The sequence below is a fragment of the Lonchura striata genome, chromosome 3 (assembly GCF_050655825.1).
Source record: "Lonchura striata isolate lonStrDom1 chromosome 3, ASM5065582v1, whole genome shotgun sequence".
In the NCBI taxonomy this organism is placed as follows: domain Eukaryota; kingdom Metazoa; phylum Chordata; class Aves; order Passeriformes; family Estrildidae; genus Lonchura; species Lonchura striata.
The window spans coordinates 70,596,805-70,611,617 of NC_140705.1; the positions used below are offsets into that span (position 1 = coordinate 70,596,805).

The window sequence follows — 14,813 nt, forward strand, 5'->3', positions numbered from 1 at the left end:
ATAAAGCAGAAGTTTATTGACTTGAGGCAATCCCACTTTGCAGGGGAGTTTGGAAAGCAATGGAAGGGCTGTAGAGAACTCCAATAAAAATATCCTGTTAAGGAATTTGACCAGACACCATTCAAGAATCAGCAAAGAGCATTATCATTTCCCCACAGAAGAATCACACTCTTAAAATTTTCATGTTTGCTTTCAAACAGTAGTCACACGTTCATTCAGCATCCTTTTAATCCAAATTCACAAAGAAATTGCATTATCATGACATCTAGAAATTCCTGCCCACGTTCAGTCATTTATTAAGCAGATAACAATTGAAAAGAGCAGGTGTCCACCTTCCCTTAGAATTTTCATATCTAAAGTGTACGACAAGGGCAACAAAATCAATTTACAGTTGCTGGTTGAATTAATAGCCATGCTGTCTCCAGTGGTCGTATTGCAAATGAAACATAGTTTTCTTATCTGGAGCTAATATTTCTAAAGAGCTAGGGACAGATAAGTCTGTCCTGAATATAAAATTTGTTTTCAAGTGCAAAGCAGATGGGCTGGCTGGGTATCAGGAGAGCCATGTCATTCACTCAGTGGGTACTGTCCAGATAGCACATCAACACTTCTCCCCATTACACACATCAGAACCCAATGCTTGAAACAGCAATTCAGCAAGTAAGATCTTAAATTACCCATAATTGCTTATTTTGTTCATATTTTTGTCATTGCTTGTTTGTTTGTGAAAGACTGGCCAGGCTGTCTGGGAACAGCTTGGCTGCATCATGGGCTGAGAAGCAGAGCCCGACTGCCCTGGGAGGGTGGCCGGCAGTGTCAGTTTTAGACAGCAGATGGGCAGGAGCAGAGAAAGCTTCCAAGCACTCTGTATGCCAAAACTTCAGCAATTTCCCTCTCGTCAAGCAGCTTCCAGAAACACAAGATGTAGCTGAACCTCTTCTCTCTAGCCAAGATTAAAATACAAGAGCACAGCAGAATCCCATAAAATACTACCACTTTCTAAAAATATTCAGGCTGCACAGTTTAAGCACGATACTGCATGTCTACAGCAGTTTCTGCTACAATATCGGCTAAGGAATTAGAGATAGAGAAAACAACTGCATTTTCAATGAGGAGCATATCTAGACCAGCAAGAGCTGGTTCTACCTCCAAGATGCTTATTGATGTGAAACAGAACAACTGGTCTAAAATAAGGATTCACATCAAAAGAATTTCAAGAACCTACCGAAGATGCATATGTTTCTCATGTAATGACTAAAAACAAGAAGTCAAAGTACCCAGAAATGCATAGCAGGCCTCCCTCTCATAAGCATTGGTCACTACTATTTTTGTATTAAAAAAAAGTTTTTCCAGTTGTCTACCTGACATCAAGATAAGGAAATTCATACCTTTAAATTGTGACTCCTGATCAGTTTTGCAATTAAATAAAACCAAAGGAAACAATAGCATTTTGATAGGCCTAATACAGATTGCATAATAATAATCAGTAATGTTACTGCTGCTTGTGGACAGAAGCCAAGATGAACAACAGCATTTTGGTCCACAGTTTCAACTAGCACCAAACAAAAAATGGGTATGTGCAAAAAGACTTCTATTTTTCATTTGAGTCTGCTATCTTAGAGGAACACAGACAAGATGGTAGAGGTGCAAGACTCTGTTTTGTTGCAAGGTAAATTAAGTATAATGTATACTTCACATAAGCATTTACTATCCTTAACCTTCCAAACTCTTCTGGGGAGGTTATTTGAATTGACCAGAGCAAGACAAGATAAACAAGATCCATGTAACAAAGATTTAGGTTTGAGAATTTATACAAGCTCTTTTCCCCCCCATCCTCTTAATAGCTTTACAGGAAAAGTTATAAAAATGGAAAATGAAACCTAGACCCACAGATGTCAGGAAGCTTCTACAAGCTTGTGATGAAACAAGGCTCTGACAGCATGGCACAACAGAAAGCTCTATTTGTTCCATCCACCCCAAAACCATTGACAAGCCAGTGGCCTGCAACTGCAAGTTACAAGCTTGCTGAAAGTCTCCTGTGTCACAGCAGCTCTGCTCCTCCAGCATTCACCACTTTTTATTTAGTCAGCAACCTCAGCTAGAGAGCTTCACTAACCATACAGCTGGGTTTGAAGATTCAACTTCCAAAGGTACATGCCACACTGAAACAAGTCCAGTCCAAACTAATGTGTTCTTCAAGAGTTATTTCCAGATACAGCTTCTCTCAAATTCCCTGTCCTTCCTCAGGAAGAAGCCAAGTTGTCTTCGTTTCTGTGTCCTGTTATAGCAGCCATCTGTCAAGCAAGAAGTTTAGCTCAAAATAATAGAAGCACAGTAAAGCAGGGATTCTATCCAACCCTCATCTACAAACAGCTCTTCCAAGGAAAAAAAATTAAAAAACAAACAAACAAAAAAGACAACAAAAAGAACAACATACCACCCACCTGCTTGAATATCAAATTAGTTTAAATGTTTAAGGACTATGATTAGAAATAGTACTTCAAATAGGGAAAAATTCTGCTCCAGTTTAAACTAGAAAAAGAAACCTGTAAAGACCAAACAGCTACACATCTGGCCAGGTGTTCAGAGCTTTTGCAAAATTTAGTATTTGCAAGTACCAGTGTAAGAAGTGGCAAAGGCCCTCCTCTGAGTGCTACTTAACATTTTCAACCCAAGCATTACTGAACATGATTCTCCCTCATTTACTCTCTCTGCAGTACAAATAGTTGGTTCAAGTGAGCAACAGCACCTCTTATAGTGTAAACCTACAGGAAACTAACAGCTACAAAGTCTTTCCTTTCCCTTCCTATTGTTGTGATTAAGGGAAAATGTGCAAAATGACTCAAACTCCTACACACACCATAGGGTGTCCTTGATGCCCTGCAGATTCCTGGATATGGAAAAGGCAATTGATATGAAGAGGTCTTAAAGAACACAAAGAGCAAAAAACAAACATGCAAATACTATTTTTCTGCAGAGCACACAGTGCACAAGTCCATGGCAGTTCACCAATTCACACAGCTCATCCTTTGAGAGCTCACCTAAAATAACTGAAGGCTTACATTATGTTAAATGCATCTACAGCATGACTCCTTATTGCTGAGATAGGATAGTTTTTGCCACTACAGGCATAAACGTTGATGTGTTTTTTCTGTCATGTTACACTGATGAGGAGTTGCTCTGATCTGCTCAATGACCTTCACTGAAGAACCCTAACTCTGAATTGCATGGGGGAATCAGCATTCCCAAACAGTTGCAAGCAATGCAGCTACAAACAAAAAAATTATTTAAAAATAATTATCATAATTTAAAAGAATCACTAGTTCTGCAGAAACCTTTCACTCTGTAACAATATGGCATGTGAGCCAGTAGTGGAGTTCAGCAGCAAGATTCAGTCCTGACAGTTACCAATCCACTTGCCTCTTGCACCAGGCAAGGCTGAAAAGCTCAAGCAGCAAAGAACAGGAAAAAGGTTTTCAAGTGTTTGGGCAATAGATTTGTACTGAGCAAAATGCACTTGCTCCGGCTGCAAGCACAACTCCCACAGACACAAAATACACAGTCTTTTTTTTTTTTCCTCCTATATTCAGCAGTGTGTTTAACCTTGGAGCTGTCAAGCTCCATCATGAATAATGAGCCATGACAACATTCCAAGTGATCCTTAGAGAACAGACCAATTTTTCCTATATGCTATGCAAGGCAAAATGCTTATATTCCCATGGTACAGTACCTGCTTTGAAAACATACAGTAATGTGGCCATCAAGAGGAGACCACAAGTAAATACAGAAAAAAAAAATCATTTATTTCCCAATATTTCAGCACCTAAAAACAGCAAGAGCAATAAAACACATAACATCCCAAGGGTTCCTCTTTAAAATTTTACTGCGACTGAGGATATTTGTCTCACTGAATATGCATTTCACACAACCATTTCACAGCCGAGGAATATCTGCATTTGAAACAACCCATGACAGCTACAGCATGAAGAGAGAACACCCTGCAGGTTTCACAGCACTGTGACCTCTAGAAAACGAGCACCAATGGGGGACACAGGGGTGGCCTCCACCCCGAGCAGCCCCCAATCCTCTTGGAACAAACACGTCCCCCACCCTACACACTCAGCACTGCCAAAAAGCGTAGGAAAATATGTTCTTATTTGAATGCCTGATTGAAGCTCCTCTACACCAACACCCTCACCATGCCAAGGCAGGTCTTTCAGAAGGCACAGCACACGTAACCAAGCAATAGCAAGGGTCATTTCTGCTGTGCACTTCTCAAGCTCAAGGGGAGGAGGAAGACAAAGCAAATAGATTCACTTAAAGAAAGGAAAAACTAGGAAGAAACAAGCTGAAGACCTAAACAGGCATTCCCTTGTCTCTTAAACAACAATGGAGGGTTGTGGCTGCTCTTAAAAAAATCTTCCCTCATTCAGGAAATAAATGCTAAAGCATTAACATTAATCTGGAAGACACCACATTCTCTAACAGCTCAAGCAGCATGCCTTTCTCCTGTGTTTCTGCAAGGTAAAAACAAATTTATCCTTATTACCAAGCTGTTTGCAACAAGGTATTTGTCCATGGCTTTGTAAGGGGATAAGCTTGCCTTCATTTCTGTCATTTCCTAGTCTTGTTGCCACAACTGAAAACATGATGCATCCCCTTTCCCTCCCTGTAGGGACACTACTTTACTTATAATTCAGTTTCAATTATTGCCTTTAACTACAGGAGCTTCCAAAAAGCTCTGTAGAGCAGGAAAACAGCAATGTAAAACCTCTGATGCTTGTCTTTCCTTAAACTGTGACGTTTGCAGTGTCAGACAGCAAAAAACAGTTCTGAGCACTTAGAGGAGTTTTAAGTGCTAACATATCTCCCTTCCACCAAGAGGCATTCCCTCAAGACTAGATGACTCTTAAAGAGCTGGAGTCAGAAAATCTCTGGAGTTAAGATCTTGACTATGGCTGAAGCTGGAGAGAAGACTCTAGCACCAAAGCAGTAGATAGCAGATAGCAGATAGAAGACTCTAGCACCAAAGCACATGATAATGTATTTATTAGCAATTTAACTTTTCCCTTGGGAGTCTAGCCCCACATACCTTCCACCACCTGCTCTCCCTCCCCTCTATTCACTCATCCATGTCCAGGGCATTTGACAGCTATTCTCATCACACCAGGTCCATCCTTCTGCAGTGTTTCCAAATGACCAAGACCTGTGTTGGCCCCACACACTACACTATCATCATCTCTGATTCAAAATAGTTCTGCTCTTAGCAGATGACTCACTCTATACTCAGAGAGTCCCCAAATCACAGGATCAGTAATTTTCTCTCTAGCATTACAGTTAAAATGTCCTCAGCCTTCCCCAAGCACCAGGTTCATTCTCCCACTCCCTGGTAACACATCACCATTTATGCCCCAATCATGGCTCTGCACATTTAGCAATATTTGGCAATAACATCCCTTTAAAGAAGGCTAATTACAGATTTCACTTGAACAGAAATTGGTACTGGGCCAATCTGTAAGCTATTTAACAAGCTCTCAAACTTCACATCAGGGAAGACTTTGTTCTCCACCAGGAGCAGCAACATAGCTCTAAAAGCAAAGGTGGAAAGCTTTGCCACTGCAAGGTGAGGAAGGAAGGTCACAGATCTGATTTCTCCTTGCAGCACTGCACCTTCTCCATGCAAGTCTTATCTTAAAAAAAAAAAAAAATAAAATAAAAAAACCACAGTTGATAGTTATATCAGAAATGGAACAAAGACCAGTACGACAGAAAACAGGTCAAGGACTCAAAAGCTAGGAATTGATAAAATTCAGAATGCCTGGTTGAATGCATGCATGAAGCATGTCATTTTCTGAGAACAACCGTGTCTAGTTTTTCAAAGGGATGGAAGAACTCAAAGTCTCTCAAGCACCTCAGTATCCAGTCCCACACCAGAACAAATGTTTTCTGCCTGTTTATGCCAGACTTAGCACAGAAAATAGCAATCCCACCTGTAGATTCTCCTTATCACTTTTTCTCTCTGCGCCTATAACACCTGGTGAAATAACATTTCAGCCAGACCATTTATCTGAGGAGAATTAATGCAGCATTCTGCAAACCACCCTCTGTGCTAACAAGGTGTACTAACCCTGCTTGATAACTAGGGTGGAACTGAAAAGGGTAAAAGGAGGAAGTGATGGACAACAGACAACTGTTCCTGTTTTAAGGATACAAGACTAGTGCCCAGGAAAACTACACAAGAGCTTTCTGTGCGAGACTCAACACAAGTCATCATCATTCCCTGTGGTCAACAACTATATGGCATCACATGGAGATGTCACACCTGACACACTGAAACACTGCTGTCAGACTGGCTGACTGCCTAGAGAATCCCAGCTGGAATCTGTTGTAACCAGGCACACCGAGCACACAGCTGTTGGGAAGTCTCCAACTGTGAGCTCAACCCACAGGCACTTAAAAAAGAAGAGTTATGAGTGTTACACATGTAAAGCATACACATTAATAATGTCTCTTTGACAGAGATTAAACCCATAAATATCTACAACATTCTCAGATTTTAACACACCTAAAGGTTTTCCCTGTTAGGAGATGTCACACTAAAAGAATGACTTGTGGCAGTAGCAGATTCTTCTACACACAGGCTGGCCTTTAGAGGCCAACAGAACCACTCTTGCAGAAGTGCTACACACCTACCCCCAGACACTAGATTTTCATCCTGGGGACATCTTTGGGGGCAGGAAAACAGAGTCATGGTACAACTGCAAAGCATCACACGTTCATTTGGAGGGGCAAACTACAAGTCTGACCACTGCCCAATTCCTAAAAGCTGAGAGTAATAAAGTGGGAAGAAAGGAGCTGTCTTTTTCCACACTTATTCTCTGAAGTAACCATGCAGATTCCACCAAAATGCTTGCAGATTCTTCCAAGTGAACATAGATCTAGCAGGAAGAATTTACCTTAGAACCTCAAGATTATCAAAATACGAGTACCTGAACACAGACTACCACAACAGGAAACAATAAGAAACCCAATATGTGTTAATAGATGTTCTCATTACTAATGTGCACACATACAAAACTTATCAGAAGGGCCAAGGCATTTGAAAGAAAAAGGATTATTCAAAGATAGATATTTATCAGCAGTTGTATCACCACCATATTCTCCATCTAATTTTGACTGAACTCTGTGGACATCAACTTAATCCCACAGGACAGTATCAGTCACTTCTGTAATAGCTACTGACCTTATTTCTGTGAGCCCTGTTGTAGTGTCATGACTAAATGTGGCAAGCAGCAAATCTCACTCTGTCAGCAGCCAGTGCCTGTCTTTTCTCCTTTTGAAGCTTCCACTCATTTCTGCATTCTTTTCAATCATGCTGCTTCAAAACAGCTGATCCAGATGGTGGCTGTTTGGATTTCTACCTTCCCACATGGTGATGTGGCTCAAGAAAATAAAAACTGTTGCTACCTGCTGACCTACTTTAATTTGTTTCCTGCCATATCACAAAACAAACAATACAGTTCATTGAACCAGTTTTCCACTGCTATGTAGGAAATATAAAATAAAACTAATAGAGGCAGAAGGAAAAAAAAAAAAAAAAAAAAAGGCAGCATGATCCAGTAGGGAGTAGGGAGGAGCAATTCTCACCTCTATCATAGTCATCTTCCTCTATTGCTTTTTCCTGAAGCCTCTGAAGCCGTAAGATCAAGGATTTTAACTGTTCAAAGAAAAAAAAGTTAGTTAAGAAGAAGCTGCATTTAAAAATACATAAGATTATTAACTTCAACACAATATAAATTTAATGGATTACTACATCACTACAATGGCCAAATTTTTATAGTTAAGCCCAGTATTTGTCAAGTAGACAGACCTATCTGGGAGCCAGCTGAACTGCAGCTACTTGAGCCAAGCCTGGATTTAGTCCAAACACACACAGAGAATAACAAATTATATTTCTCAAAAAGCAAAGGAGATTGTGTGATCATAGGATTTTTTCACCCTTTCAATAAACTAAAGTACAATTATTAGAGGATTCTGTCAGCATGATATCTACTTCTGATCACACTGTACTCAATACTGTGTTCCCAAACTCATTTTGACAATTTTTACCTGAGTTCTGCAGAGAACAAATATAAAATTCCCATATGCAAACCACATTTTATTTGGTAAACAGAAATGCAGTATGAGTACTTTAGAATAGGTATACTGATGTTATGGGTCAGAAAAGAGTGTTAATATGCAGCCAAAAAGTTTTCTTAAAACATAGTTTAGGCTCATCTACATACTGTTGATATTTGTATTTTTACAATGCAAATGCTATATGAGGAAAAAAGCAGAACATCAAGAATATCCAAATCACATACAAAACACCCTCTCACATTCCAAAAGAAACTTACCATAATAAAGTTTTATTTCAAAAGTTAATGCTTCTCTTTGTTAACATCAAGAGTCGAGACCAAAGTTCTAAATTTACTAAAAATTTGTAAGGCCTTTACAAGTTTTTGCTGTTAAAATAAATTGCTAGGTTTAGTCCCCTCCTCACTGCCACAACAGCTACAGTCTAACACAGCTGCAGTTACAAGGCTGGAATGTTGTTATTATTAAATTTATGCATGACCTGTACCAAACAAACCACTATCAGCCCTGGAAAAGGTGAGTCTGGAGAAAGAAGCAGTGTATATTCTCGAAGTCTAAAGCCTGAAAGTGCTTTAGACATCTTAAGAAATCTTAAAGCTTTCCCTTCTCCCTGAAGCTCATCATATTTAAACTCTAAGTTGCATACAGAAAAACAGGTACAGCCAGTCAACAGCTCCATAGAAACACTCAGTTATCGAGACTACATATCAACACATTAATTAGACAATCAACACACAAACCTTTAAATTCAGGATTTCTCTCTAAATATGGTATGTGAAAGTAGACTGGTAAGAAACAAACTATAAAAATGAAGTTAGGAGAGTATCCAAAAATGTTTGCTACAGGATGCCCCAGAAGAAAAACAAACAAAACACTGCATACATACCCATTTCTTCTGTACTTTACATTATTTTAGTTTTTTTTCCAATCTTTTTTAATGTGAGGCTAGTGAGAAATGTGAATGGTACTGAAGGGAGGAGCTCTGAACCCTCACCATAAATTATTTTCTGTGTTTTATGCCTGATTTTTATAGAGTTCTAAATAACTCTATACAATAACAAGTAGGAATGATCCAAGTGACACTTTTATCATATATGTGATGTAAAACAACCACCTATACTGAGAGTACATTACTGCTGGCAGTGTTTATTCCATCATGCCCTACAGTGGCAGGTCATTTAAAGTCTGCTTGGGTACCACAGCCCAAGCACACCTGACTGCTGCTGCACTGTAAAGTGCTTTCTGTTTGCAGGCTGGGGAGACATTCGGAGCTCAACTCATCAAAGGCCTGCTTGTGCTTCAGAGTGGAACGTCCCAGATGTGGACCAGATGAAGATCACTTTTTAAGTACAGAGAAAGCATCATTTTAACAACTTTGGTACTGTCTCCTTTTCTTGACTACCGTTGCCTTTGTTCCTTTCTGAAAACTTTGAGACTCTACTCATTATCATTACAATAGGAAGGTGCTTCAAATTCAGCATACAAGACTGGCTAACCAAGGACAAAGACATCTGAGGGCACAAATCCCCAGTTCTCTATTCAATGTATTAATGAATACAGAAATTAAAGATAGCAATGTTTCTTTTGTGCCTATCAAATAAGCAATACTGCAAAGAAAGAAAAATAATTTCCTATTTTGATTGTGTTATGCATTCCCAAATTTGCAGTGAATTAATTTCCCAAACCATCTCAGACTATGGGCACATTGCAATTCCAGGCATGAAACCAAAGAAACTGCTCCATGTAAATGTGTGTGAAGTCTGTAAATAAGAGAACCTAGTTTGAGTTCTACACACATCATCTATGAAAATAAAGTATTACAGAGCAGTGCAAGCCCAGGTCAGATGTCATCAAGCAAAGAAAGAATAAATGTTTATCAGCCTTCTGCCTTATCCAGACAGGAGGTTTGTGCAAAGTCTCCCCAGAGCAGGTTGTTTCATTAGGCCTAAAGACAATACAGCACATCTCACCAGGTATGTGTCTGAGCTGAGAAGTTACAAAGATCTGAGTATTTGAAAGGCAATCAAGAAACTTGAGCACTAGTGAAGCAATTAAAAAAAAAAAAAAACCCACACCAAAAAATAACCCAAACACCTCAAAAAAAAAAAAAAAAAAAAAAAACAACAAACCACAAAATCACTACCCATGCAGTGCACCTTGAACAAATTAGTTCAATCTACTGTGTACATGTTAATCTCTGGATTGCTGTTTCCCGTGTGCACAATAAAGCCAATACTTGCCTCCTTTGATCAGGTAAGCTCCAAATGCCCACCCTACCATCATAAAAACGTAACACAGCTGACCCTTCTTAAAGTTTCCCCACCCCTCTCCTATAAAGAGCGCAGTGAATGACACTGCCTGTATACATTGTAGGTATGAATGTGGGAACATAAATATATGCAAAAAGACTCCTGACTCACCAGCCCACTACTCCTCTGGGGTGGAAGGGGAAAAGAAAAAAATGTTCAGTTCCCAGCTGAAGATAGAGACGGACTTGACCCCATTTTCTTCATATGGGGAGAGCACCTATTAGATTACACACTACTTTCACAAAGTTGCCTAATTCTTAGAAATCTTTGGCTCAACTTAAACATCTCCAGTTAAAAAGCTGAGTGTTGTTAAATCATGATACTTCAGAAAAAGAATTCTTACCACCTAATTTAATACTATGTATAACCCAAACTGCAGACAAAACAACCACCTGCGAAAAGAAATGGTACTTACTGAAGTCAGAAACTGATGTGCGATGTTAGAAATCAGAGGATTAAAGTTTCAGTAGAACATAGAACAGGGTACTGCAACAACATTACCTATTTTTTAAGAACCAAACAAAACCTGTTATCTCATTTCTGTCATGCAGAGGTCTACTGTAAAACTCTGAACAAAGGCCACAAAAGCCAGTAGTATCTGAACTCCTACATAAACTTTGATTTTGGCACTACAAATGAAATGTTTTAAGGAAAAGGTATTCAAAAACAAAGTGAGATTACTGACCTTTAATGTACTGCGGTTGCCAAGCAAGCAATCCTGTAGCACTGGTTCATATTTTTTCATCAAAGTACCCCAGTTATGGTCACTGACAGTAAAGCTACTTTCATAGCCTGAGGTGACAGAAGAGCCAGCAGATGCTGCATCCGAGGAATCTGTAGAATATGAAAATGTTGTGTCTATATCCAAGAGAGAGACAGTCTCACAGTCCTGTAATTTATCATTTATTGGGCTCTCATGTTCATGCTGCAAATCTTCACCAGAACTGGAGAAGCAACACAAATCTCCCAAGTGCTCATGAGTTTGTGCCATTTCTTCTGGCTTCTGCAGATTGCCTGTGGTTTTGGGATGCAGAACGATCTCAGTTTCCTCAATAGATTTGCTTTCCACATCATTTACTCCAGAGGCTGAGTTCAGGGAGAGCTGTATGAAGCTGAAACTTGAATTAAAGCTATCCTGTGCACCAGCAGAATGAGAAATACCATCTCTGTTTTGACAGTCACAGTTGTTATTCACTTCTGTCTGATTCAAAGCATACATGTTTGGAGGCTTGCTCACTTTGGTACTGTGGCTTTTCTGCCATGTACAGCACACAGTAAAAGCATCTCCTTTGCCTGTTGTGGCAGCAGGGCAGACCCCTATCCCTGTGCTACCTGATTGTGGATTATTGCAACAAGAAAGATTTTCACAGCATCCTGGAGTGTTCCCAGTAGTGGCCAAGGCTGTCGCCCCATTAGCAGGAACCACAGCACCACTCGGTGCACTCCAGCGCAGGAATTCCAAGACATTTTGGCGCTGTCTGTGCAGAGCAGAGTCCTCAGCGCCTCCCCAGTGCTGCCCGCCGTGCTGGAGCTGTGCTGGGCTGAGCCCCGCGCCGGCACCCCGGGGCTGGAACTCGAGCTGCCGCTGAGCTTCTGGCCTCATGTAGCCAGGCCTTTTTGCCAGCTTCTTCTTACGAAGAGAGCCCGCCGGCATTGACTGCTGCTGATCATCTGGGAAGGGAGAAAAAGTCAGTAAGTGTTTCTGCAGTTTTCCAGCTCAACATACTGTGGCATCTGAAAATAGCTGTTTCTGAAATTTCAAGCAGCGTATTGTTTTCCATTTCAACAAAACACAGACAATGACCACACTGCAGATAAAGAACACTGTGTGCATTCATTCACCTTCTAAAGGGTTTGCACCTGTTTTTAAGTGAATTCATTAACAAGCTCCTCCATCAGGACACAAACCTGAGTACAATGTTATCACATCTTCCCTATTCACAATATCACTCTGCTTTTCTGTTCTCAACTTGCTTAACAGCATGCTGAAGCAGAAACCTGGTTTAAGTTTCTCTGATGCAAACTGATTTCAGACTTACAAGCACATCTAAGATAGGATTGAATCTGCATCCGAAATATGAGAACCATGATCACAAAGAGATTTTGTTCAGTTTCTTGTGTTCATACCCATAAAAAATTTTAACACTATGAGTAGCAAGTGGTTCAGGCTCTGCTGCCATAACAGATACAAGTGTCACACCCTGTGGTTGCAGACGTTGGTCTAATGAGATACTGTACAAGTTGTTATTAGATTTATGATACTACCTATTTTCCAAAATGTAAAGTTGAAGGAAAAGCTTTGCATGAAGAACCACCAGTCCTAGAAAACTATTCATTTGTAGCATTACTAAAGTATTAGCATCATTAAGACGAAGCCTCTGCTCAGTAACTTGATTTCCTTACACATACCTTGCTTACACAGATGAAAAGATAAATTTGCTGTTTGCAGAGATAGGAAAACAAACAAAAACCCCACCCAAACAAGATAAAAATACCACGGTAAACATTAAAAGTGGGATATCAGAATTTAATGTGTTTTCGGTATGTTTTTATATTTGTATTATCGGTAAAAGATTACATGATGACTACTTTCATTCTCTCATGGATTCACTGCTGGTTAAAAGGTATTCCATTTGTCTGTCCTGCACAATGGGAATCGATGGGAACACAAACTCTGCACTATGATCCATTTCGTAACACAAAAAGATATTGACTGGACCTATTTGCCAGAATCACTCTTCAAGGGGATCTGATGCCTAGCTGAATTATGCCCTCTATTAGCTGCCCTGTACTCACAGAAACAGAATCAATCGGGTGTTAGAAATATTCATATCACCCATACAGAGCCCTTACAAAAACACAAGTTTCAGATTTTTTTATTTACATTTAACATTGCCCTCTAATCAAAACCCTTTGTCAGTTTTTACATTGATGGATATGCACATAATCTAAACCGCTCAGCAGCTCCTAACATAGGCCTCATACACACCTCACTATGATGACATCCTATACAAGAATTTAAGCATTAGAACCAAAACTTCCCAGGAGAATTTTCCCAACATTCATTATATTCTCTCCAAATAGCCTTCCACAAAAGCAATTTATACATTTTCCATATACTAGAATAGTGGCACATCTCACCATGGGACTGCAGTTAAGCCCCTGTATTCTGCTTCCTATCACCATAAATTAGAATATCCCAGCAGTCTCTTACATTCTCTTTTGTCTGAGGAAAAAAATCATCACAAAAATCAGAAGTAAAAAAGGTCATGGAGTCCATCAGCCTGTCTACTATAAAGACAGCGAAATGCTGTACTGGGAATAATTTAATAGAAGTCTTAACAAACAGGGATCACTCTCAGAGCAAGGGAACAAAAACTGAACAGAATGTTCTTTAAAATTTAATTCTCTTGGTTTATATAGAAAACAATAGCCTAAATTTGACTTCAGCAGAATAAATCAGTCATGCATAAGAGTCACTCCAAGGCTGTGTATCCGCCATGGCCGTTTAAAGAGGCCTGCCACAGGCCTCATCTGTAAAAACACAAAAGGTTCTCTGGTTTAATTAAAATCAGTTTAAAATTGATCTCTCTAAGTCACTATGAATTTCTAAAGTAGACAGATAATTACAGCTCTTTAAACACCAAATTTAAGCTAAGCTAATGTAAATAAGGTTTAAATTGGCCAAAGCATTAGATATTCACACCCAGTGAACTGGATGCAATTCCAAAAATTACTGGAGCCAAAGGGGTACAAGTGTCCTGAATGAGATCATACACAGCCCACACATCTTTGTGCTCCTCACAAGGTTCACAAGTAGCCCCTAGACAGGTTTGGCATTCTGTTCCTCCATGGACTCCAGGTCTATCTCCTGGTGAGTCCATCCAGCAGCACAAACCGCCCACCTGGATACCAGAACAGAGTTACACTGCCTGAGTTCTACTCAGGATTACTGTCAGGCCAAGCCACGAGCCATCCAGAAGATGCTACAGGGAGAGAGATGAGGATCCTTTACCCCAGTGTGGCTGCCCCTGAGTGCAAAGCAGAGTGGACGGAGCTGGGACTGAAATGAACACGGATGCTCACACCTTCCCCAAAGGATAAGGGGAATCCTGATCTCCAGGTCCAGCTAGAGAGCACTTACAGTGTCCTCAACCATCACAAAATCCAGCCAGGAAGGTTCTATTGCCTTGGGTGTACTTTTTGGGCACTGTTTACCCATGTGCCATGTCCCTGCTCCCAAGAGTAGAATAATTTCAGTTGTTTATTATTACATATCTGAAATACAGTTCTATAAACTTTCTCTGCATAGCCTTCCAACCATAGCTTGCCTTGCCTGCATGTCAGAGAAATTACACTGAACCAATT

General features: G+C 40.0%; 1 protein-coding gene across 5 annotated transcripts in view; it reads right to left on the reverse strand.

Annotated features, from left to right (window-relative positions):
- The window catches only part of DISC1 (DISC1 scaffold protein), a 228,949-nt gene that overhangs the window by 199,254 nt on the left and 14,882 nt on the right, over window positions 1-14,813 (reverse strand). For all 5 annotated transcript variants that reach the window (XR_014954297.1, XM_085576797.1, XM_085576796.1 and 2 more), the window contains exons 2-3: window positions 11,131-12,116; window positions 7,648-7,717 (exon numbers count right to left, since the gene is read on the reverse strand). Coding sequence is in view for 4 of the 5 variants with exons in the window: in XM_085576797.1 (XP_085432923.1) it covers window positions 7,648-7,717; window positions 11,131-12,116 (1,056 nt within the window). In the remaining variant the exon portion in view is untranslated. The remainder of the gene's footprint in view (window positions 1-7,647; window positions 7,718-11,130; window positions 12,117-14,813) is intronic.